Here is a 24,954-nt window from a genome sequence, read left to right as displayed (position 1 = left end):
TGGCCCACCCAGGGGTTTACAAAATCCAGTGTACATTGTAACCTGCCCTATATAGGGGAAGCGGGACTCACAATCCTAATCAGAAAAGACAAACACAAACGACACATTAAATACCTCCATTATTGTAAAACAGACCTATGAGACCATGTACTCCAAACATACCATAGAATTGATTTATTTTTTATTTTAATTTATTTTTATATTTATAAGTTTTTTAAATGTAATAGTATTAATTTAGTTTTTCCACAAGAGGTCAGGCTAGGTAAAAGATTAATAAGCAGTTAGATTCATTTTACCTTTGTAAAGTGCAATGACATGTAGCTGTCATCTCATACATATGTATTTTCATGATGATGATGACCTCAATGCAGAGGTTAAAACATCGAATGTTACTTTCCTAATATTAAATAATTATTTTAACACATCTGTGTCTCCATAAATTCTTAACTATGAATAAAAAACATACTGTAAAGCGAGGATTAATCAACACAAACTTGGATGCATGGGGCCTTGGGCAACTGCCTAGTGTGCCCATGCCTTAAGACAGCCCTAGATGGATACAGTAATTTTGTAAGTTAAGTCTGCCTAATTACCTCAAACCTCACAATTTCTGATTCATAATATCACTTTTCTTATCAGAAAATTATTAATTATCTGAAGCAGTTGTTTTGTACCTTTCAATCATGAATTACGTTTTGGGAAGAAAAAGTGCAGCTGCGTTGCACGTTTGTTCTGCTTTGGGGTGGGAGTATATATATTTTTTATGGCTACTACCAATGAAATATTATACTATAGTTGTACATCAGTGGGCTGACTAGGGAATGTTTTTTTAGCATTTTTGATCTTTTATTTACTTTTTGTTGCAATTTTTTACCTGGTCCAGAAATCCTACTCTAGAGACCAAGCATAGAACTTTTTCAAGCTATTTCAGACCTCCAATTAGCAGTGCTGTGGTCTCGCATCAGATGACGAAATTGATCTCACACCTTAAAAAAAAAAAAAAAAAAAAAAAAAAAATTACAGACATCCATATCCATTGCGAGTTTCGAATCTGCAACACATTGGTTTCAGAGAGTATGGTATCCAGTCAGTTAAAGACACGATATTTCTGATTATAGTGTATTTTTGAACAGTTCACAAGAGAATTAATTGTATACAGTAAAACCCCGAAGTTACACGGTGGGTGGGACCAACAAAAAGCACATAACTCGGGGTATAGTTTTGCATGTAATTTATATATACAGACATACAAAAACAAAATATTAGTTAATTGGGATCAAAGGACTAATAGATTCATCTGATGGCATAATGTCATTTTCTTGTCATGCAAAATTTCTTCATAGCAAGCCAATAATTTTTTTATGCCTTGCCTTGTGGCTACAATTCGTTCCTCGTTAGAATCTATGTCCTCCAAAATCTGTAAACCTTTCTTAATTAAGCTCAGACCTTCTGTTAATTTTGCAATTGTCATGTGCATTTAAAAAAGGATGGATGGACAAAGTTTTTTTTCCGGGCACCATTCAAGGTTTTTTGGGAAATTTCACCCCAAGAATCTCCGATAATCCTTACAGCATCTAAAACATTAAACTGTTTCCAAAACTCTTTAACAGACAGTTGCTCATTTTGCCTCATAGCTTCATTCAGACTTGCAAACGAATGCCATGTGTAGTACGCTTTGAATGTTTTGATAACGCCTTGGTCCATCGGTTGAAGTAAGCTGGTTGTATATGGAGGCAAGAAAACAACTTTTACATGTGGATCAAGGATTTATCAAAACATTCAAAGCGTACTACGCATGGCATTCGTTGCAGAAGGGTGACCAGGTGCATTATCAATAATGAGCATAACTTTAAGCGGAATTTTTTTAAACTGGCAGTAACGCTCAATTTCAGGTATAAAGTGGTGACCAAACCAGTCTTCGAAAATAGAAGCTGTCACCCAAGCTTTAGAATTTGACTTCCAAATCACTGGCAAGCCAGCTTTAGATTTTTTTTAGAGCTCTTGGATGTTCGATGCAATAAATTAAGAGAGTTTTAACTTGCATTTCCACCAAGCATTACATTCAACCGGTCTTTGGAAGCCAGGAAACGTTTTTTCTTCACGTGCGATGAAAGTTTTCTTAGGCATCTTTTTCCAGAGCAAGCCTGTCTCGTCTACATTAAATATGGTTTGACTGCTAAAGCTACCTTCCTCAATGATAGCCTTAAGTGTCTCAGGAAAAGAAGACGTAACCTCTTTATCAGCACTTGCTGACTCTCCATGATGCTGTGCCAGTTGCAGCAATTTTTAAATCGGTTGAACCAACCATTACTGGCCATGAAATTTTCTTCTTTGGCTGCTTCTACTTTTAGCCTCTCAAAAATCTGCTGGGCTTGGCTACATATTGTCGTTTGATCAACTGAACAATTTTTTACTCTCACTTGATTATCACACCATAATTTAAGCATCGTTTCCATCTGACCAATAATCCCATTACGTTTAAAATTACAGTGGAAAATGCCCAATTATGCTTGAATTCAATAATTGGGCATTTTTCACAGCAGCAAGAATTCTTTCTTTATCTTTTATGATTATTCTTACTGTAGATTCCTGTAAATCGAACTTCTTTGCTAGCTGACAAATTTTCATTCCGCCTTCAAAATCCTTAATAATGTTGAGTTTTGTTTCCAAAGTCAATGTTTTTCTTGCTAGCCGTAGAAGAATTGGACCTGCTTCTTTTGGACGACATTTTTTTTTTTATGTGATAAAATTTGTATCAAGAACATAACATTAAACAGTCGCAAGGTTTGGAGACTATAAAAATCTTGTATGAATGGAGACCACACGAAACACGTCAGTGTTTGTTCACAGCGTGTGCGACAGTGGCGAATGCGACCGGTGTCGGAAAGATAGGACTAGTGGTGAAGCGAGGCGGGAATATGTACATATAAGAAATCGCATAACTCTGGATTCACGTACGTCGGGGTATTACTGTATTTAATTTTGGGAGCATGCATCTATACTTTTTGTAAAAAAAAAAACATTTAAAATTTCTTGGTGTCATAAAATACTGGTATTGGGGAATAGCTAAAGACTAGTATTGCAGCTGTAGATAGCAATTTAGATTATGCTGATTTATATCATGATGATAGGATTTATATAATTTTCTTTAATATAATTACCAGAAGTGCACTTATGATCCTAAACTGGCTCTGTAAATAATAATAGTGTACAGGATGTCTTGACTATGCAGGAAAAGTGGAGTCATTTTCAAAATATATGTGTATTCAATAACTGAAACACCTCATCTTCTGAATTAGTTCAGATAAAAAAAAAATATCACGTCTATGTGCACAGAAAAATAGCAAACAGTTGGAAGCATAAATATTCTTAAATATGATACCCTTTCTTCCTAACGACCCTATTCCAGTTTTGTAAAAATTAATATCTACAGAGCATGAAGTATCCAAGTAAGGAAGAATATTAATAACTATATGGAATAAAAATATCCTAAATGAATTTGGATTTGTTTTTCATATATGGATATCATCACAATAATATTTCAAATTTTCCTGCAATTAATGTTTCACACATATATACTTTTCTGTTATTAGTTCTCTTAGATTTTATGTTCTTAATGTGCTTATAGTGTTTCTCATCAAGAACAGACCAAAGGATTTCAGTTCTGTCATATGGTTGAGACAGTGTTGCATTCGTGCTTTATAGATATGAGTGTATACACACTGAAGTAGGAGACATTATGCAAATTCTGTACTACAACTCCTGTATTTGTGCACGTGTGTGGCCGAAACTGGTTATAATTCTGGGTATATGAAAATTCTGCCAAAAAAATAAAGCACCTGGACAAGTTGCAAAGGGTAACCAGCCTTAAATGATCGTGGACTTTGCCATCTAACTTGCATCATACAGACCAATAGGGGCCAGACATTATCTCAAATCGTCTCCCATCTGAACAAGTGTTCCAGCCAGAAAGTCAAGTGCAATGACCATGCAGCATTCACTTCACTGTCTCTGCTTCAGGAGCCACTAACCTACAAGAGTCCCACTTTTAACTGCGTGACTCCAGGCTGAACGCCTTGTCTGAACTAAAGAACATCGAAACAGGAAGATTGAAAATTGGTGATGTGTAGCCTGGAGTGATGAATCATGATTTAAACTTCATAACGCCAATGGGAGAATGAGGATTTGGGCTAACCACACAAAGCCATTGATCCTGCATGTCAGGTTGGAAGTGTACATGCCGTGGAGGCTCAGTGATAGCCTGGGATGTCTTCAGTTGGACATCTTTGGGACCTTTAGTATGTGTACCAACAATGCATCCTGGTACATTGAACTCATGGCCAACCATTTATGTCCATCATGCATCCCAATGGAGATGACATCTACCAGCAAGACAACTGTTCATTTCACATCCAGGCAAGCTACTGCTTGGTTACAGGAGCATTCTGTGTTGGCTTTGAAACAATGAAGGGGATACCGTCGAGCAGAGTGTTTGGGCCCATTTCCCATCACTGCCGAACTTGAGCAAATTGTGGATAGCTCTGGGGTATGCTTGGGTCGCCATACCTGTGAAACATTTTCACAACCTTGTGGAGTCTTTGCCTTGTGTGGCAGCTGTTGTTGGGGCCAGAGGAGGTGCAACACATTACTAGGTAGCTATTTCTAATTCAATGGCACTTTGTGTGTGTGCCCTCTATTTATTATCCGTCATTTGAAGGAGTTTTTGTGTAATCCATCTTGTTGATTAGGCTTTTATGGAAGGACGACTTGCTTAGGTAAGGCAGATACCTGGAAGAGAAGGCTGACTCCTGCTGCTGTGAAGAAAATTCAGTATAACAGGAAAGATATACCCTAGCCTTCAAAAGGAGCAAGAAGAAAAGGAGGGACCAATCTGTAGATAACATAACATATATACAGCAATCCCTTGATTAGTGCGCCTATCTTAAAAATAAATGTTACAGATTTTAAAAATTTTCAATCTATGCATTTTTTATGGCTAACTATTTTAAAAAATCGCTCACCAGGATGAAATAATTTAGTTATTTCATCCTGGTGAGTTGAAACATCAAGTTCGTCATGTATGCACTCAAAATCAAAGTATTATAATGATTGAAATAGACAGACTTCTTTTTACATGGATCGAAGATTATAACCAAAAATGGAACCCGCTAAACACTGGCCTTATTAAATCAAAAGCATTGTCTCTTTGTAACCTGGAAAGAAAGGGCTATCAATGATGGAAAAGAAGAATAATTCTATGTTAGTGCTGGGTGATTTGAGCGTTTCGAAAATAGAAATTGCCTACATAATGTTCTAATCACAGGCAAAGCTGCAATTGCAGATAAGAAGATATGCAGAGATTTTGAAGAAAATTGTGTAAGAAGGGGACTATTGTGATCAACAAATATCTAATGTCGATGAAACTGGCCTTTTTTGGAAGCGAATGCCTTCCAAGACTTTCCTAACCAAATCAGAGAAATCTCAGCCTGGTTATAAAGTCGTAAAGTCAAATGAAATTACTGTTAGCAATATGTGGGCTGTTTGGAAGCACATTCTTCCACATTGTGCAAATGATTTTAGAGGTTTTTCAAATGAATCTAAGTTAATTAAATCTTATTCTGAGAAGTTGAGTGATTCTGACCTGCTAAATTTAGATGCACAGAAAAAGGATCCTGAAGAATATGAAGAAAATTTAATCACTGACAAGCCCAAAGAGGTTTCACAGAAACCATTTGAAAATAGTTTTCATACAATCAAAGTTTTTAAGCAGCAATGCTTAGAGACTGACCCTGGTGAAGAGAGAACCAGTAAAATTTGCAGAAGAGGCAATAGGGCCATACCGTCAGTTGTATGAAAAACAGAATGCCCGCCAAACTATATTAGCTCAATTCTCTGTTAATAAGCAGAAATAATAAAATTATATTCTGAATATATTTTATTGTATTTTCAGTTTCATGGTTTTCCTTTAACTAGGTCCTGAGACATACCCTAATTCTTTTATAATAAAAAAAAAACTTAAAGGTCAAAAAAGAAATCTGAGGAACAAATTATACATTTTCCCATAGGTCACTATTTTCGATTAATGCGCCTGTTTTAAAGAGCGCATTAATCGAGGGATTTCTGTATATTATATGAAGTAGGACTTCATCCAGCATCGGTACTTTGAGTTCACCACTCCTGTGCTCAATGAGAAATGAGCCCCATGAGGAATAGATAGCATTTTGTAAATTGAAAGAAACTACTTTTTAATCCATGTAAAAGCCATTGTTAATTTGCTATTGTACAGCCTCTTTTCTATGGTGTAAAATTGAAAATTAATCAATTAAAAATCAAAACCTTATAAAACACAATCCAACTTCATTATTTGCCCAGGTGGTACCTACTAGAACGGTAAGTTACAGATGATAGCTCAGCCCTACTAGCACATTGAGTTATCTAGTGTAAAATTAAGTGAAGTAAAACATTCTTAATTAGGTTCATTCCCATTTGTGATATTCATTAGTCTGATCAGATTTGTGAAAAGGAAATAATATGCTTATTTTTTTAGTCTTATATAAATTGCTTAAAGGTCAAAGCCAAATAACTGGGAAAGACTCCCACATCACCTTTAAGGAATGTGGAGAAATGACTGGGGTATCTGACCTAATGTCTAATCCTCACCATCATGTGGTGCATCCTATGAGTAGGTATTCACTGGGTACTGAACGAATGAGGATGGGCTGCAATTTGGGACTTAAGCCGACAAAACTGTATTCTCTATTGACTTACGCTACAAATAATATGATGGTACAACATAAGATAAGCTTTCATGTCAGGTGGGGTGTTGCTTGGTTCAGCAAAGCCATGCTGCTGTCATCTAGGAACCAGGGTGAGCAGTTCAAAGTTAGCTACTGAAACAGACTTAAACTTAACATCTAGAAGAAGAACAAACCGAGAATCGGAAAAACTGGAGATAGCAACCATTAGTATATGAAGTATTAATAGAAAGGAAATTGAGCTTGCAGAAGTTGAAAAGTACCGTGTGGACATAATTGGCATCAGTGAAACAAAGAAGAAGACAAACAAGTGAGCTCTTACTAAATAATAAGCATAGGGTGTTACATTCGGGCAATAATGATCAAGGATAGGAAGGAGTGGCAATGGCATTCAACCTCTAAACATGTACATAAACTTCTTGATTGGAAGGCAGTTTCAGGTAGAGTTATGTGAGCATACTTCAACTTGGGGGGCATGGGCAGTGAAACTTATTTGTGCCTGTAGTCCCACAGAAACTTCTAAGGAAGGGATCAAAGAATTTTTTGCATCACTAGAACAGGCAGCTGGCATAAAGAAAATGGGAAAAGTGGTCCTTGTTGGAGATCTTAACAGCAGAGTAGGAAATGAATCTCACCAGGCATATAGGAACATTTTGGGGAAATTTGGAGAAAATAGAGAGCTAATAATAATGGAAAATACCGGCAAACCTCGCTTAACACGGTTAATTAATCCATCAATTAATGCACGCTAAGCGAATGCAATAAACAATAGGAATAATATTAATTCATCCATCGGTTAGATTAAATATGGGGGGGGGTTACAGTATGAGCTATATTAGAGGATAAAATCATCAAAGTTAATAAAAATCAATTGTTTAAATTTTTATTTAATGTCTAAACATTTAATTGAGCTACTTTTTTTACAAAAAAAAATTAAGTAAAGATGTTGGAATCGTGCTCGACTTTTTCATCTTGACCAGTTTGTGATAGCTGGTGAACGCTTTATCAAGATTTCAGTGGACTTCGAAGCTTCGTTCCACATCAGGATCAGCATCAAACAAAATTTCCTTAGCATGCTCAATGTGATTGAAAACTAGCTCAAGTTCTTTTGCAGTTAGCTTCTTAGTCGCAACATTCTCTTCTTGTTCATGCACCTTATCTTCATCGTATGCACGCTGTTCTTCTAGTTGAAGGAGGTCATGCTCGCTTAACTGTTCTGAATGGGAATCGGGCAGGTTTCTAACATCTTTATTATCCAGTTCATTAAATCCAAGTAAGTTCTTTTCTGATTGTGATGATTTCTTCAAAATATTAGATCTTGGATTTTGTGCACGATAAACTAACATAGGCTTGAGTTTTAAAGTCGCCTTCTGCATTGCCTCCTAATAAGAGTGTAAGACAATCTTTAGATACTTTGTATTCTGGTTGAGATGTTCTAGCTAGGAAAGTTTTTTTGGCATACGCTTCCAAAAGAGACCAATTTTGTCGACGTTGAATATTTGCCTCCTAAATTATCCTTTGCAATTCTTCAGGAAACTTGGCCGCAGAATCTTTATCAGCACTATCAGATTCCCCAGTTATTCTTACGTTATGCAGTCAGTTCGATTTTTAAAACGGCCAAACCATCCTAAACTCGCAGTTAAAGTTTTCATATTCCTCTTGAAATTTGGTCTCTTTCAATGAGGTAAAAATCTATAGCTTTTGTCTGAATATTCCCTGTACTAAGAGGTATTATTTTTTTTGTTATAATTTGGAATTCAGAGTGATAGAAGATGCTCTATCTCGATCAGTAAATGGCTTCTGTTTCGGATGATTTGCATGCTTAAAGAAGTAATAGAAACTTTTCCTTCTTGTTTGTATTCTGTGCTCTTATTTAATATAATCCAAACTGTAGATTCGCTGTAGCCCATGTTTCACACAATCATTGTATTTCTAGTGCTACTTTCATGTCTCTTAATAACTTCCAGCTGCAGATTGGTGACAAAAAATTTCACATAACGTAAAAAAAAAAAACACGTTAACTGATTAATCACTCACTTAAAGCAGGAAATGGTATCACTTCACTCAATCGCGCATATCGAATTTGCGTTAAGCAGGGTTTTCCTGTGTCTGCTGGATTTCTGCTTAGAATATGGACTAGTCATTACTAAAACCATGTTTCAATAGTACAGACACAAGAAATAAGAAAAGCCTCATTGATATCTTCATGCTGGTTTAGAATGCAAGAGTGTACAGAGGATTTGAAATTGAATATGACCATCACTTAGTTTTTAAGTAGGATAAAACTGAATAGTATGTAAAAAGTTTTAAAAAGATCAGTTGAATAGCTTTTACAGGTAAACTGTAGACTCAACTATACAAACCTTGGAATCTCAGTGGCAAACACTGAAGAAAACTGATGGATTCAGCTGGGGAGGCATCTGGTAAAGTTCTCTGCAAAAATAGAAACATAAGACCGCTATGGTAGACACTAGAAGATAAAGAAGCAGTCCTGGAAAAAAAAAATTCTTCGCAGATAAGTCAGCAGATACCCTAAAAGGATATAGAGAAAAAATGCAAGAGAGCTAAGTTATCTGTGAAAGTAGCTAAACATGAGTTTTGGGAAGACTTTGGTAAGAATATAGGAAGTAAATATCAGGAAGGTGGCAAAATGTTCTGGAGACTATTGAAAATGCTTAAAAATAAAGTAAAGAGGACTGTAAAAGGAAGATGATAAAGGTGACATGAAAACCTTTAGACAAGGATAACCTAAGTGTCTGGGGTAATTACTTCAAAAAAAAAAAAAAACTGTTAAATGAAAACAGGTGTACATATCAATATTTGAAGTAGAAAATGCCATCAAAAACTTGAATTGTGTTCAAGTAGCTGGAGTTGATTATATACAACCAGAAATTTGCATTGGCTACTAAATAATTCAGAGGGTTTGATCAGAAGGTCTAATTCCAGATTGTAGTAGAGCACCTATCTATAAAGAAGGGAATAAAGCCAAATGTGAAAATTACAGAGGAATTTCCACATAAGATTTATGCAAACATGCTTGAAAAAAAGAGGCTGAAGAAAATTGTGGAAGAGAAACTGAGAAAATAACAAACTGGATTCAGGTCAAATAGAGGTTGTCGAGATCATATTTTCATTTTAAGACAAATAATTGAAAAATTATGGAAATATGGCAAGGATATGTATTTAAGTCTTATTGATCTGGAAAAGGCATGTGACAAGGTGCCTAGGAAAAAGTTTTTCGAAACACTACAGTCATTGGGTAAATTGAACATTATACATGGTCTATATTTAAGTTGTAAGTGCTGATTTACATCTGGTCATCTGTTGGAAGAGATGACCAGACATGGAGGGGTGTGGTTGGGAGGAACGGCGCCCTTGACACCTTAACGAGATTGGGTTGAAATTATTGGACTTCTGCCTGTACTAACAGCGTGTCCATAATGAATACCTTCTTCAAGCACCGAGAAGTCCATAAGTATACCTGGTCTGTACCAGGTATACTTATGGACTTCTCGTAGGTACAGCTGACAATTTGGTAGGATACACTAGAACAAAGGTCTCTGATTGACTTCTTTATAGTCTCAGCAGACCTATTTTCCTCAGTGTTGGACGTTTGTGTGAGAAGAGGGGGGGCAGAACTGCCAACTAACAACCATCTTGTTGTGTGCACTCTACGGCTTCAGAAACCAGATGCTACCATCAATGCTGGTAGGCCTAAGCAGCTATACTGCATGAAATGGGAGGCATTGGAAAATGAGACTGTGAGGAAGAATTTTGCAGATGACATTTCCTCCAGGTTCAAAGAGATTTCCAAGCATACTACAGATGTTGAGGAGGAGTGGAAGCTGTTCAGAACAGCTGTCACTACCTCTGCACTCTCATGCTGTGGCAGAAAGCGGCTTGGCGTGGGAAAAGGACAGCTTGGTGGAACCAAGAAGTCCAAAAAACTGTCTGGGCAAAAAAGGATTTGGTCAGTTGTGCCAAATCCTTTCGGCTACAACTGACCAAATTGTCAGCTGTACCTACCTAACATGGCTTAGGGTCAGGTCACCTGAGATATGTTTGCAGTATGCTGAGGCGGTAAAAACTACAGTCATTGGGTAAATTGAACATTATACATGGTCTATATTTAAGTTGTAAGTGCTGATTTACATCTGGTCATCTGTTGGAAGAGATGACCAGACATGGAGGGGTGTGGTTGGGAGGAACGGCACCCTTGACACCTTAACGCGATTGGGTTGAAATTATTGGACTTCTGCCTGTACTAACAGCGTGTCCATAATGAATACCTTCTTCAAGCACCGAGAAGTCCATAATTATACCTGGTACAGGGATACACTAGAACAAAGGTCTCTGATTGACTTCTTTATAGTCTCAGCAGACCTATTTTCCTCAGTGTTGGACGTTCGTGTGAGAAGAGGGGGGCAGAACTGTCAACTAACAACCATCTTGTGTGCACTCTACGGCTTCAGAAACCAGATGCTACCATCAATGCTGGTAGGCCTAAGCAGCTATACTGCATGAAATGGGAGGCATTGGAAAATGAGACTGTGAGGAAGAATTTTGCAGATGACATTTCCTCCAGGTTCAAAGAGATTCCCAAGCATACTACAGATGTTGAGGAGGAGTGGAAGCTGTTCAGAACAGCTGTCACTACCTCTGCACTCTCATGCTGTGGCAGAAAGCGGCTCGGCGTGGCAATGGGCAGTGGGAAAAGGACAGCTTGGTGGAACCAAGAAGTCCAAAAAAGGATTTGGTCAGTTGTGCCAAATCCTTTCGGCTACAACTGACCAAATTGTCAGCTGTACCTACCTAACATGGCTTAGGGTCAGGTCACCTGAGATATGTTTGCAGTATGCTGTGGCACGAAAAGCTGCTGCTGAGGCGGTAAAAACAGCAAAGCAGAAGGCTTGGGAATCCTTTGGAGAAAGATTAGACTCATCCTATGTAAATGCAAACAAGTATTCTAGCAGACCATCCGCCGCCTTTGAGGGAGGAAATCGTGCACAGCAAGGGCAATTAAGGCCTCTGGTGGTGCACTCTTAACAACCGAGAAAGATATCCTCCACAGATGGGGGGGGGGAATACTTTGAGAGCCATCTTAACCCAGGTGGCCCAGCAGTTGTGGACATCCAAGAGGTGCAGATTGGGGCAATGGCTAGTCTCACAGCAGAAGAGGTCCATTTAGCAATAAAATCGCTAAAATCGGGCAAGGCTGCTGGCGATGATGGTGAAATTCAGCCCGAAATGCTAAAAGCTTTAAATCGAGACGGTGTTCTCTGGCTGACTCGAGTGTGTCAGGCTGCTTGGATATCTGGGCAAGCACCAAAGCAATGGCAGACAGGCATAATAATACCAGTCTTCAAGAAGGGAGACCAGAAGGATTGCAATAACTATCGTGGCATCTCTCTGCTCAGCCTGCCTGAGAAAGTGTATGCTAGGTGCTTGGAAAGACGGTGCAGGAGCATAGTTGAGTCAAAGTTCCAGGAAGAACAATGTGGCTTTCGTCCTGGTAGAAGCACAACTGACCAAATCTTCACTTTAAGGCAAGTCTTTGAGAAATCTTGGGAATGTGCCAAGAATGTCTACACATGTTTTGTGGACTTGGGGAAGGCATATGACCGGGTTCCTCGGGATAAGCTTTGGCAAGTAGTACAGGAGTATGGAGTGGATGGCCAACTATTAGCTGCCATCAAGTCCCTGAGTTTTGTGTGAACCTTGCACAGTCTCCGTTGGCCTCCGCCAAGGGTGTGTTCTGTCACCCCCTCCTTTTCATAATATTTATGGACTGGATTGATAGGCACAGCCGAGGCAGTGAGTGTGTCAGAATTGGAAGATCTAGCATTGGATGTCTGCTTTTTGCAGATGACCTAGTTCTGCTTAGCTCTTCCACAGATGACCTCCAGCTGACCCTGGATATGTTTGTAGCTGTTTGTGCAGATGCCGGAATGAAGATCAGTGTGGCCCAAACTGAAATATTTGTGGTCTCAAGACAACCATTGCAGTGCACTCTACATGTAAGTGAAGTCCCAATGAGGCAGGTAGAGAAGTTTAAATACCTTGGATCCATATTCACGAATGATGAAAAATGGGACGTAGAGCTAGATACTCGAATTGGCTTAGCAAGCTCAATATTACGGGAGCTTGGCCGTTCAGTAGTATTGAAGCAGGAGTTAAGGCAAAGCTGACTGTCTTCAATACAGTCTGTGTCCCCATCCTCACCTATGGTCATGAGAGTTGGGTAATGACTGAAAGAATGCGGACACGAATCCAAGTGGCTAAAATGAGGTTCCTTCAAGGGGTTGCGGGGCTGACAAGACTCGACAGAATCAGAAGCTCTGCAATTCGGGAAACCCTCAATACTCAACCGCTGCTTCTCCATGTTGAGAGATCACAGTTACGTTGGTACGAGCACCTGGCCAGAATGCCACAAGAGAGGCTCCCTCATGCAAGTAGTACTTGGCCTTCCACATGGCCTCCCACCCAAGAGGATGGAAGGCCAAGGACTCGCTGGATAGATTATATCCAAAACCTTGGGTGGGCACGTTTAGGAATCCCACCAGAACACCTGAGCTTGGCAGAGGATCGTGACCATTGGAAGTTCCTCTTGCAGCTATTGCCCCCACAACCCAATTAAGAAAGGTGGGCCTTGAAGATGTATGTATATAGACCATGAGGTTTATATTTAAAGTAGGCCTTAAATCAGCTTACAATTGAAGGAAATAGAGGGAGGTGGTTTGATGTAAAATGAAGCACGAGACAAAAATTCATATTATCTCAACTCTTATTCATCATCTATATGGATCACATTATGAAAGAAAGTGACAATTATACCTAATCAAAATTGGAGATATGAAACTTTGCTCTTTTCCTTATGCAGATGATATTCTCCTAAACACATTCAATGCAAGTCTCTGGGATCCTTTAACTAAAAATCAGCAATAAAAATGAAAATTGGCAGAAACATAGAAAACTTCAGCTGCATTCTGAATGGAGAGCCAATAGAACAAGTAAAATAATTCAGCTATTTGGGCACAGTTTTTAGTGAAGGTGGCAAGTTAAATCTTGAAATAAACAACAGAATAAGCAAAGCTGGTACAGTTGGAGCAAGTTGAATAAACTGATATGGAATGAGAGAAATTAGTCAAACCCCTAAACTAGCAGTATACAAGACAGTTCTCAAACCAGTTTTAAGTTATAGATCTGAGAGTTGGGTTAGACGTAAAGCACTTGATCCAAGATTAAAGACTATGAGTTTGAGAAAGATGAGAGGAGAGTCTGTCTGTCTGTGTGAATATAAAACATGGAATGCACATATTAAAAGAACTCTTGTAGATTCAGTTCTTAAATTATATTCAATACAGGGAAACTTTTGATTATGGTGCATGTCAGTTTTTCATGGAAGTCATTTTGATCTTACCTGAAAAAGAACTAACATTTCAGGGACAAATCAGAATCAGATGCTGTTGGAAATGCCTGTGCATAATCTTTCACATATAAACGTTACCAAGTTCTCAGCCGCCAGTATCCTGAAGAAATGAATATGCACAGGTAACATTGAGTTCAAGATAAGACCTCACCTTAAAATTAAAGTTACCTTTGCTAATTGTTAATTTTATAGCCTGTGTAAAATAATTATCTTGCTGCATTACTTAACTGTATCATGTGATTGTTCAGAATCATATTGTAGTCCAGTACTATTAAAGTTTCATTCTTAGTTTTTTTTTTCTGAATTTGTTTATTTTTATAATTTCCAGTATGTTTAGCTCTTGTTTATCTTCTGGGAATACTCAGAACTACATTAGTCCTCAGTCCTAGATTTATTATTACACGACACCTCCAAGGAGTTCAAAGGCTCATTGAAGGGGGGGGCACCCACTCCACAGCTCTCCATCTCCACACTAATGCTGCCCACCACCACCGGCACTCTCCCAGATAATCACAAACATCCATGCCCACGACAGGACCCGAACCCACAGCCTTTTCGCTGGAGAGCAGATACGCTAACCACTCAGCCAACCAGGCTGGCATTTTGAAACTATTCCTGTGCGTGTGTGTTTCAAATATTCACATCTTGCTAAGAAACTCTCTTTAGTCCCTAAAACAGCTGATTTTTTAGGAGAGGCTATTGTGTACTTCATTATATATTATTGGAAGTTTATTTTGCACTTGGTTAGACTATAATAAATTTAGTTTAATCTTTTATCCAAATGTAGGCAAACAAAGTTTGCACCTGAAAATATCTTCAAGACTGAGGCAAGGTGGTGCATTTGTTGGCACCTCCTAGCAAAGGTGGACCAAGCTCTTATCTCTCCTTGTCTTAGTATCTCCCATAATGCAAAGCCCATCTCCTTGCAGACATGTATAATGCTATGCATTAAGGGAAGAGCCACTACCCAGACCGGTTTCGTCAGTGGGAGGCAGACCCAGAAGTGGCGATACCAAGGCGGAAGCAATGGAGAGGTCATATTTACCTATATGAGTTGTCAAAGGGTGTACCACCTTATTATTAAATTATTCTGGATTTAGAGAAAGATGTTGGAAGTTTATTTTGCACTTGGTTAGACTATAATAAATTTAGCTTAATCCTTTATCCTTGGTCCACCTTTGCTACGAGGCGCCAACAGATGTACCACCTTGCTTCAGTCCTGAAGATGTTTTCAGGCACAAACTTTGTTTGCCTACACTTGGATAAAGGATTAAGCTAAATTTATTATATTTTATCATTATATATTACTCGTGTGTTTTATGATTTTTAGATTTTGTTTCGTTGTTTAGCTGCTTGTTTATCTTGATAATGTATAAATTTAATTTTTTTAAATAGAGGCAAAGGAGGAACAGAAAACACTGAACATGAAGTCACATTGGAGTTCCTGGGGGAAATCAAGCCAGATGTGAGCAACTTTAATAGAATTATTTGAAATATTTAATACCTGTGTTTTTAGACTACATTTAATGTAGTGGATAATCTTATACTTATTGAACAATGAAAATGTGCATGGAAATTTAAAACTAGTTTAATTAAAAATGCCACTGCTTCTACTCAATAGAAAGTTGTCAGTTGCATCTTTTAAATTTACATCATTGGTTAAATAAATAAAAAAATAATTCCTATGTGTAGGTGTAAAAACTTGCACATTGGAATTATTTTTTAATTTATTAAACTGACTGACCTGTTTAATATGATTAATTTCATTGCTGTGATTTTATAGTCTACATTGGCATTCTCACAGCTTACAAAACTATGCATATACATTCCCATCATACATAATAAAAGCACTGTGTAAACTAAAGCAAATAGCTTATATTAGATATAAGTTATACTAGTTATTTGGCCTAGATGTCACAGAAATCTTAGTAGCCTCATTTGTATGTCTGTGGTTGACCACTTGTGATTACTGTTCATACACTTTAGCTATTATTGAAATATTCTGATAAAACTCCATGCATGAAATGCCCTTGATAAAGTTTCACTTTAGTTGAATGGGATTTAATAATGAATTTTTTTCATCTAGTTTTCTTGTTTATTAATAGATATGTTTCTCTTATCATGCAGCAGTTTTCTCAAATTGTGTTTCATGCAGTGAGGCTTGGTGCTATTTTTTGATAGCATTTACTAACAACATTACAATAGGATGAAAATGTTTTTGTAATCTTCTGATATTTTGTCACATTCAAACCACCAACAGTAGAGCCCAAAGCACTTGTCAGAAATTTATAGATGTTGCAACCATGTAATGGAAAAATTAAATCTTCCCACTGTATATTCGTGCACCATTTCTTCTTTCAGATATTTTTTAAAAAAAATAAAGAATAATTTACCTTTAGGCTCAAGCAGAGCAACTCAGCTGTACAGTTACCTATTTACAAAAAAAAAATTCATCCAGTTGAATGTTTCATGTAGTTTTTTATCACTCATTTATTAAAGGCTGCATGCTTAGTATTGTGATTGGCCAAAGGTTAGATATTCCAGAAATCTGCTTCAGAAACTAAATATGGCTTTTTTCTGACCATCAGCAAGGTAAGTTAGTGGTCTTATGTCCAGCAGAAGTGCAGGTATCATAAATGCACCTTACCACTTCCAAAAGCAGGCCATTTGAATCATGTAACACTCTAATAGAGAAAAATCTCAGTCCTTTCATACTGCATTCATTTTCACTTTCCATGGATGTCCTCCCTCTACAGAATGAAAAATTCATCCCTCTTTCTCCTATTTTCTAGTGCTTTAGTCTACATTCTCAAACTGTTTCCAATCTATATTCCACAATCTTAATATCATCTAGCATATTTTTTTGCACCTCACCCAACGCTAAAAATAACGGTAACTACTTGCTGGATTTCTGTTCAAGACAAGGACTACATATAACCAACATCATGTGGTCCAACATTAAGATATAAATTCATATGAAAACACAAAATAATGTCTCGATGACTATGCCAGTGTAGATAGTGTTATTTTCACAAGAAAAGATATACATCTAGTATTTATATTTGGTATCCTTCAATGAGTTCTGGGGGGGGGGTTATGGAATTGTGACCGCAATCAAGCTGAGCAGCAGAAATATTGTTTTTTAAACTGAACGCTTTTCTCACATTTTCTTTTATTATTAGTTTTTAGGTGCATTTTTATCCATCTGTTACAAGTTATTTCTCAACTCTTGCTGGATAGATATGACTTCTGGTAAAATTCAATTTAATGAAATTTCCTGTTTCATTAAATTACTCAAAAAAAAAGGGGGGGGGATGCTTTTCTACTGAGAACACTACTTACAACTGCTGACACTTGACACTATAAATCCCCTAAATCTTTCCGGAAATATTACTCGTACATTTGGGGTATTGTACCTAAAACCTTTCTAGGAATGCTTAATGCTGTCTAGAAGAGGACAGCCTGGTTAAATGATACCTCTCACACACACTGTCTCTTATATGTTCTATTCTGCTTTCTCTTCTATTGGTATTTCTGTAAATATTATTCTGTTGAACTGGCCATCATCTTATTTCTCCACTTTCTTTTAAAACTAAGAACATGAGCCATAAATGGATATTGACTGATGGTCAATATCCATTTATTTTCGCTATAAATGCACTGAACTCAAATTCTCTGCCTCAAATTAATTTGAGTATAACTTTATATTAAAAGATTTTCTCGGCAGTTCTTTCATTCTTGAGGTGGAATGAAAGATCTTTCATTCCACCTCAGTTCTTTGGACCTCTTTCACTGTTTTTCCCAAAAACAACCCTTAGCTCTTACTCTCTTTTGCCCACTAATATGTTATAGATTTCATATGCTTGCATGTGTGATATTTTAAAAAAATAAAATAAATTTTAGTAGGTAAGTTAAATTAGTCAAGTTTTTCAGTGTTACCATTATTAGTGGCAGAATTGGACAAAAGAAAATTTTGTCTGTAGTACATGACCAAAAATGGCTCTGGATTCAGTTGTGAAATGAATGTTAGTGTATAAGAAAGAATGATATTATGAATTGTGCCCTTTTTTATTGTCTCGGATTATTTTACTTGTTTTTGTAAATACTACAAAGCTAAATTTTTCTGATGAGCTAAAGCCAATGAAAATTTATTGAATGCAGAAAAGTAAGTTTCTCTCTATATATATTTGTTATCACTGTAAAATAATTTTTATACATCAAGATTAATGGTTTAATTTATATGCAGGAGTCTAAGTATGTTGTCAGAGATAGGGGTACGGAATTTGTACTTAAAAAAACAGAACATGGGCCTTACTGGAGTAGACTTCTAAAAGATGATAAAAAGGTTTGTAGACTTCAGATATTTTCATTATTTAATTTGAGTATAACTTTATAATAAAAGATTTTCTCAGCAGTTCAGTAAGATTTAGGGCTGTTCCTAGAAGAGCATATAATGGAATATTGATTGCAGTAAATAGTTAAATGTAGCATTTAATTCAGCAATAAGTATAAACTGCATAGAGCTTTAAAAAGTACTGTCATTGTGTCGACTCATAATGCTTATCAGTGACATTTCGGCTATTGAACAGCACCAGCAAATATGCTTATTTTCTAGTTTCATTATGAGACAATAGTTATGATTGCAAGTTTTGCAGGGACTGTTGAGCAAGTAGGGGAAATTTTAATGAAATGTGGCAATATTGACTCAGAGATACTTATCTCAGTTGAATATTCCAAACTTGTGTGAACTGAATTTGGATCTTATGGATCTTGTCTTACAAAATTCATTTGTAAACAACTGAAACCAGTGAATCGAGAAACAGTATCAAATTGCCAATGATTAACAAAGCTCATTTTCATCCAGAAAATTTGTCAGTAAGCAAATTTGTGGGGGTTTGGGATACTGAAGAATTCTGGAATAATTCACAAGCGAAAAATATATTCAGGTGACTTGTATGCAGCATTTTTATTTTTTAAATCAGTTCTTTTGAAGATAGTGACAGTCTCATAGAACAGAACATTCATCTGTAGTCATAACGAATGTTTCTGGTAAGTTGAATCAAGAAAACATAAAATTCCGACTGGACTTTTTAAGTTTTCCCAAATCATCTAACACATCTCACTGTAGCAGCATTGCACTTGACTTGCTGTAGAAAACTTTTATCATCAGGTTGCTGAAAGTCTCCACCAAAGCTCCATGAGCAACAGTGCTTAAATCAAAGTACATTGACTGCTCCAATTTTTTTTTTTTTTAATTTATTTATTTTATTTTTATGTTGCAGCCTGATATTCTTTGGTCAGTATTCATTGCATTTAGCTTTAATCCATTTGTTACTTGCTGAATCAAGTGCTCAGTTAGGGGTAGAGATTACTCAGAAAACTAAAGGTGGCATGTGTGTTCAGGCAAATGTATTTCGTGAGCAATGCAGTTCAGCATTACGTGACTGTCTCACTTTTGGAACATCCTTCATAATTGTGTAGTGCAGTTAATGCTAATAGGCAAGGGATGCGATATAAATATAAGGTTCTTTCACCTGGAATAGCCTGCATGAAGAATAAATCACATGGCAGATATACCTTTCTATATATTGAAAAATTCTTATCCAAAATTTTCAGGGACGGTTCAAGAAATTAAAATCTTTAATTGTCTGAATTCAAGAATGTAATTTCTAGGATACTCAAATTTATATTTCATTAATATAAATGATATCACTATGATAAATAGAAGCTATTGTATAAAATTCTGTTATAGCATTTAGATGATCTTAAAGAAATTCAAGCATGTCCCATTTATCTGCTCTTGGTGCATTCTGCATTTTGGATGTTATCTAAATTTATCAGTTTGTTTCAGTGATACTTGTGTTATAGGGTTTCATAAATTAACATAACATGAGGAAAAGTGTGAATAATATATTACAGCAATGCATTTCAACCTGAAAAGTGCAGGTGGTTGTCAGTGGCACAAGCAGTTTGAATAAAAGTAGAGCATGAACAATGGATTGTTTAAAATAGTAAGAGCAATGTGATGTTATACAGGGTGTTCGGGATAAATTTGACAGTTTCGTAAGGAAAAAGAAAATCTTCTTTGTATCTATTAAATTTAATGAATTGACAAAAAAACATTACAGGCAGAGTTAATTACAATACTATCAACAAGATTTACTCAAAATAACCACCATTAGCATCGATCACAGCTTCAATTCTGCTTCGGAACCTCGAACAAGCTGATGCTACAGTCTCCCTGGGAAGGGCCACAAAAACTGTTTTAATTTTATCCATTAACTGGGCTTTTGTATTACTGGAAGTGCGATTGGTGTCTTTTTCAACTGCGCCCCATACAAAATAATCCATGGGGTTAAGGTCTGGGGAGTTTGGAGGCCAAACATTTGGACTGGTGAAGTCGTAGAAATTTTCAGACAACCATTTTTGACTTTTCCCAGAGGTGTGGCAAGGGGCCGAATCCTGCTGTCATACATACGGCCTACCATTGGCTACCCTTGTTATCCATGGCTTGACTACAGTTAGCAACTCCACGAACAAAGCCCGAATTCCAATGCCAGGGTTCTTCAACACCTGTTCCTGCAGATTTTCGAGGAATTCTGCTGTACGAACGCAATCAGATCGTCTGCTAGGGATCTTTCTTCTTGCTACATCCTCGTAGTCACCATTGCAAGTCTCTAGTTCATGCCTGATTGTTTTTACTGTATTCAGGGAGCATTGGGCAGCAGTCGTAATATCCTTATTTTGATGGCGGGCACGAATCATCATGATACAAGTTATTCTCTTCCATGATTCAGGTGGGTTCCAGCTATCCATCCTTTCTGACATCTTGTATATGAATGAAGAAGGGTCCAAACTTTTAAATGAAGAGAAGTGTGTGTTAATACATGTAACTTACGGAAAAATATAATTAATTATAAATATGTCAAATTTATCCCGAACACCCTGTACATAGAACAATGTAAGTGAATAACAGAAAATATATTATATTTTTTAAAAAAAATTCTCTTCATCTGGTCTCACAAGGTTTTCGACTGGATATTGTCAAATTATTTTACTTGGTCACCCAGTCAGGTTATTTTCTTTGTCAGAACAGAATTTATGTACAAGTTTGCCCCCCCCCCCCCCTTCCTGGGTAGTACGCCACTGCTTGCATAATATAATTATAGTAATTGTAGTATTTTATTTTTACCCGACACTTGACAACGTTTGTTGTTAACTAGCTTGACAAAATTTTGACAAGATTGTGAGCATACGACCTTCCCTTCATTATAGCAGAAAGATTGAAGTCGGTTAATCTTGATCTGTAGGCTGTTTTGTTACTTTTCATGCATGAGAATAAATGTTCATATAAATAGGTGCTTCTAAAATAACATGGAATATTTGCTGCAAACTTTTTTATTTCCAGATATTTTTGACCTAATAAACTGGATATTTTTGGAACACCAACTTCTTCATATTTCGCTTTTAGAATGAAGACATTTTGGAAATCAATAAGTTTCATTTGAATGCAAATAGGAGATTTTTCGAAATTAAATGAAAAGGATCTGTAAAAAGCGAAAAAACTTCTTCTTGCTCCTTAAAATCTTTAAATCACCTATCAAATTCTTTAATCTTTTCTATTTTGGGACAATATTGAGAAATGGTAAAACTGATTCTTATCGTTCACCTGTTCACACATAGGAAAGTAATTGAGAATATTATCTTTTAAATGATTTTGAAACATAACTAATTTATATCTAAAACTTGCTAGTGCATCATACATGTGTGTTATTAACTGGTCTTTCCCCTGAAGTTTGACATTTAAATCATTCAAACGTCCTGTAATATCAACTATGATTGGTAGATCTTGAACCCATGTCTGATCATTAAAAAATGCAATATCATGATTTTTAATTTCTAGGAACAATTTGATCTCCTCTAAAAGTAAAAAAAAAAAAAAAAAAAGTTTTTAGAACCTTTTGACAAGATAACCAACGAATCTCTGTGTAATAAGGTAGCCCTTCAAATTCACTCTCCAAATCTTTAAGAAATTGTGCAAACTGGCAGTGATTGAGGCCTCTGGATCAGGTGAAGTTCACAGTATTTGTCACAGGCTTAAGTATGGTGTTCATTTCCAACACTTTAGAGTACAGGACCTGCTGATGAATGATGCAGTGGAAAGATAGCAGTTTTGGAATGTCTGGATACATTTCCTTTAACTTTGCTGCGAGTCTTGACACAAAACCTTTATTTTTGCCTGTCATGGCTGGAGCACCATCGGTTGTCACAGCTCGTAGCTGTATTGTCCCAAATATAAGGGGGACCGGAAAGTAATAAATTTTTTTGAACTACATTTTTAATATAAATTTTATTAAAGAAAAAATTAACATTATTCGATTATATAATCGGCATCGTTAATTATAACCTTATTCCAACGATCTACTAAGTTTAGAATTCCTTTTTTGAAAAAACATTTTTTCTTTGGAGACAAAAAATTATATCAAACTCCTTTTGTACATCATCTTGCGAATGGAAGGTTTTATTTCTTATGCTGTGTTCTAAGGATCTGAATAAGTGATAGTCACTAGGGGCAATATCCGGCGAATATGGAGGATATATCCTAACTGCCTAATTTTTTCTTGAGTCATTCTTGCAGAATGTGGTTTTGCATTATCTTGCTGCAAAATTACCCCTTTTCGATTGACAAGCACTGGATGTTTGATTAACAATGCTTGAATTGTTCACAGTAGATGGCTGCTGTGATTGTCTTACCTTGTTCCATGAGTTTGTAATGAATAATTCCATGACTATCCCACCAAATGCACAACAGAAGCTTTTGTGGATGAAGTCCATCTTTAGGTGTTGGAATTGGAGTTTGATTTGGAGAAAGCCACTGTTTTTTGCATTTAATATTCTTATACAGCACCCATTTTTTGTCACCAGTTAAGACTCGTTCCAAAAAGGAGTCATTTTGTTGTCTGTCAACAATGAATTGCATATCATCCATCTGTGCTTTATTATTGTCCATGCGGTACCCATACACCCTGTTTAAAAACCTTGTCACTCTTATGTAAGTGCTCTTGGACAGTTGACCGTGATGAATTAAATTTCTCTGCTAATTCTTTTGTGGTGTGTTTTGGATCTGATTCAACGAGAGTATTAAGATCATCATCTAGAGTAAGAGGTGTTCCAGATCGAGGACAATCAGAGAGATCAAATTTTTTTTTTTTCTGCAAATCTCCTAAACCATCGCTAACATTTGTTAACCTTCAATACGTCTCCATAAGTTGAGCAAATGATTTTGGTAGCCCCGGTAGCATTCTTTCCTTGGCGAAACAAAAACAGCATACAATGATGTAAATGGTGCTCTTCAAACTTTTTAAAGTCCGCCATATTAAAAAAAATAATCTGAAATTAAAAAAAAAACGCATAAATTATTAATCAAAATTAATAATTTGTGTGTTATTTAAAAAAATACAATTGGCTAAAAATGAACTATTAAAAATAATTGATTACTTTCCGGACCCCCTTATACTAACTTCAGAGGAAGTTAGTGTTTTTCCAAAATGCCCCACACTGCATCAAAAATGTTCCTCTGTTGTGGTTCCATGGGTGGGAATCATTTCCAAGAACTCTTCAGTAATATTCATATTGTTGTCGCAAGTCCAAAGAAACAGAGCAACTTGATCCACATCTTGAATATCGAAACTCGTCGAATGCAATTGAAAGCACTGTAGGTTTACGGATATTTCTTGCAACTGGTCACACAGATTATTTGCCATTTTGGTTATTTTTCGATCACAGTATTTCTGGACAAAGAAATATCGGAAATACTTGCTCATTTTTGGGACACGTTTTCAGCTGCTTTTATCATGCACTCCTTAACCAAGGAACTGTCGCTAAAAGGTTTGGAATAATCAATTTAGTTTAATCCTCTATCCAAGTGTAAGCAAACAAAGTTTGCACCTGAAGTATCGTCAGGACTGAGGATACTTCTGGAGCAAACCTTAGTTAGCTTACTCTTGGATAAAGGATTAAACTAAATTTGTTATAGTCTAACCAAGTGGGAAAAAAATTCCAACAAGGTTTGGAATGTTTTGCCAATAAATAGCTGATATCATAACTGGCTCTCACTGCTGATTCATTGTCTTTCATAATTTTTGAAAATTTTGTTGTTGACTTTGAAGGGAATTCTTCATGCTTTTTCATTTTTTCTCTCAGTTTACCCTGAAAGAGTGATATTGTTCTTTGAATTTTACCGTAGTGCCTTTTCATATTATATTCTTTGACAACACTAATTGTTTCGTTACAAATAATGCACACAATTCTGTCCGTTATTTGAGTGCAGAGTAATTCAATTACCATTTTTCTTGAAATTTTCTTCTCTCGTCAGCAATTTTTCTTTTCTTGTTGTCTTAGAAAGCGACATTGCCTGAGTTAATAAATACATTATTAATAACAATTTTTATAAAAATGTTTGAATAAAAACATGCAAAACTGTAGACCAGTGCACGATACTATTGCAAATAAAAGAAAGGAATTCTCTCACTACTAGGTTGTCGTTGAATCGTGATCGGCGCACTGACTTTAAAAATCACTGATTGACTGTTGCAGGCAATTACTTGTAGCCTGGATTCACATGAGTGCATATGCTGTGCTTCACGTGAACAGCTGGTAGCCAATGGAATTCAATTTTTTCAGCAAGCCACCCGCAGCATGCTAAAAATTGACAATGAAAGCATAAATATAGTTTACGGTTGATTAGGATCGGATCTAACATTGAAATTG

The 24,954-nt window shown here is 36.5% G+C and overlaps 1 protein-coding gene across 1 annotated transcript in view; it reads left to right on the top strand.

Moving 5' to 3' along the window:
• LOC150100363 (prostaglandin E synthase 3-like) overlaps positions 1-24,954 on the top strand; it is a 114,475-nt gene that overhangs the window by 36,409 nt on the left and 53,112 nt on the right. Inside the window, exons 3-4 of the mRNA XM_090402875.1 lie at positions 15,580-15,649; positions 18,431-18,529. Coding sequence (XP_090259001.1) covers positions 15,580-15,649; positions 18,431-18,529 — 169 coding nt within the window. The remainder of the gene's footprint in view (positions 1-15,579; positions 15,650-18,430; positions 18,530-24,954) is intronic.

This window comes from Typopeltis vanoorti, chromosome 13, assembly GCF_054136105.1.
Source record: "Typopeltis vanoorti isolate ZY-2024b chromosome 13, IOZ_Tvanoo_1.0, whole genome shotgun sequence".
In the NCBI taxonomy this organism is placed as follows: domain Eukaryota; kingdom Metazoa; phylum Arthropoda; class Arachnida; order Uropygi; family Thelyphonidae; genus Typopeltis; species Typopeltis vanoorti.
The sequence above is the reverse complement of the archived record's forward strand: the minus strand, read 5'-3'. Positions and strand labels throughout refer to the sequence as shown.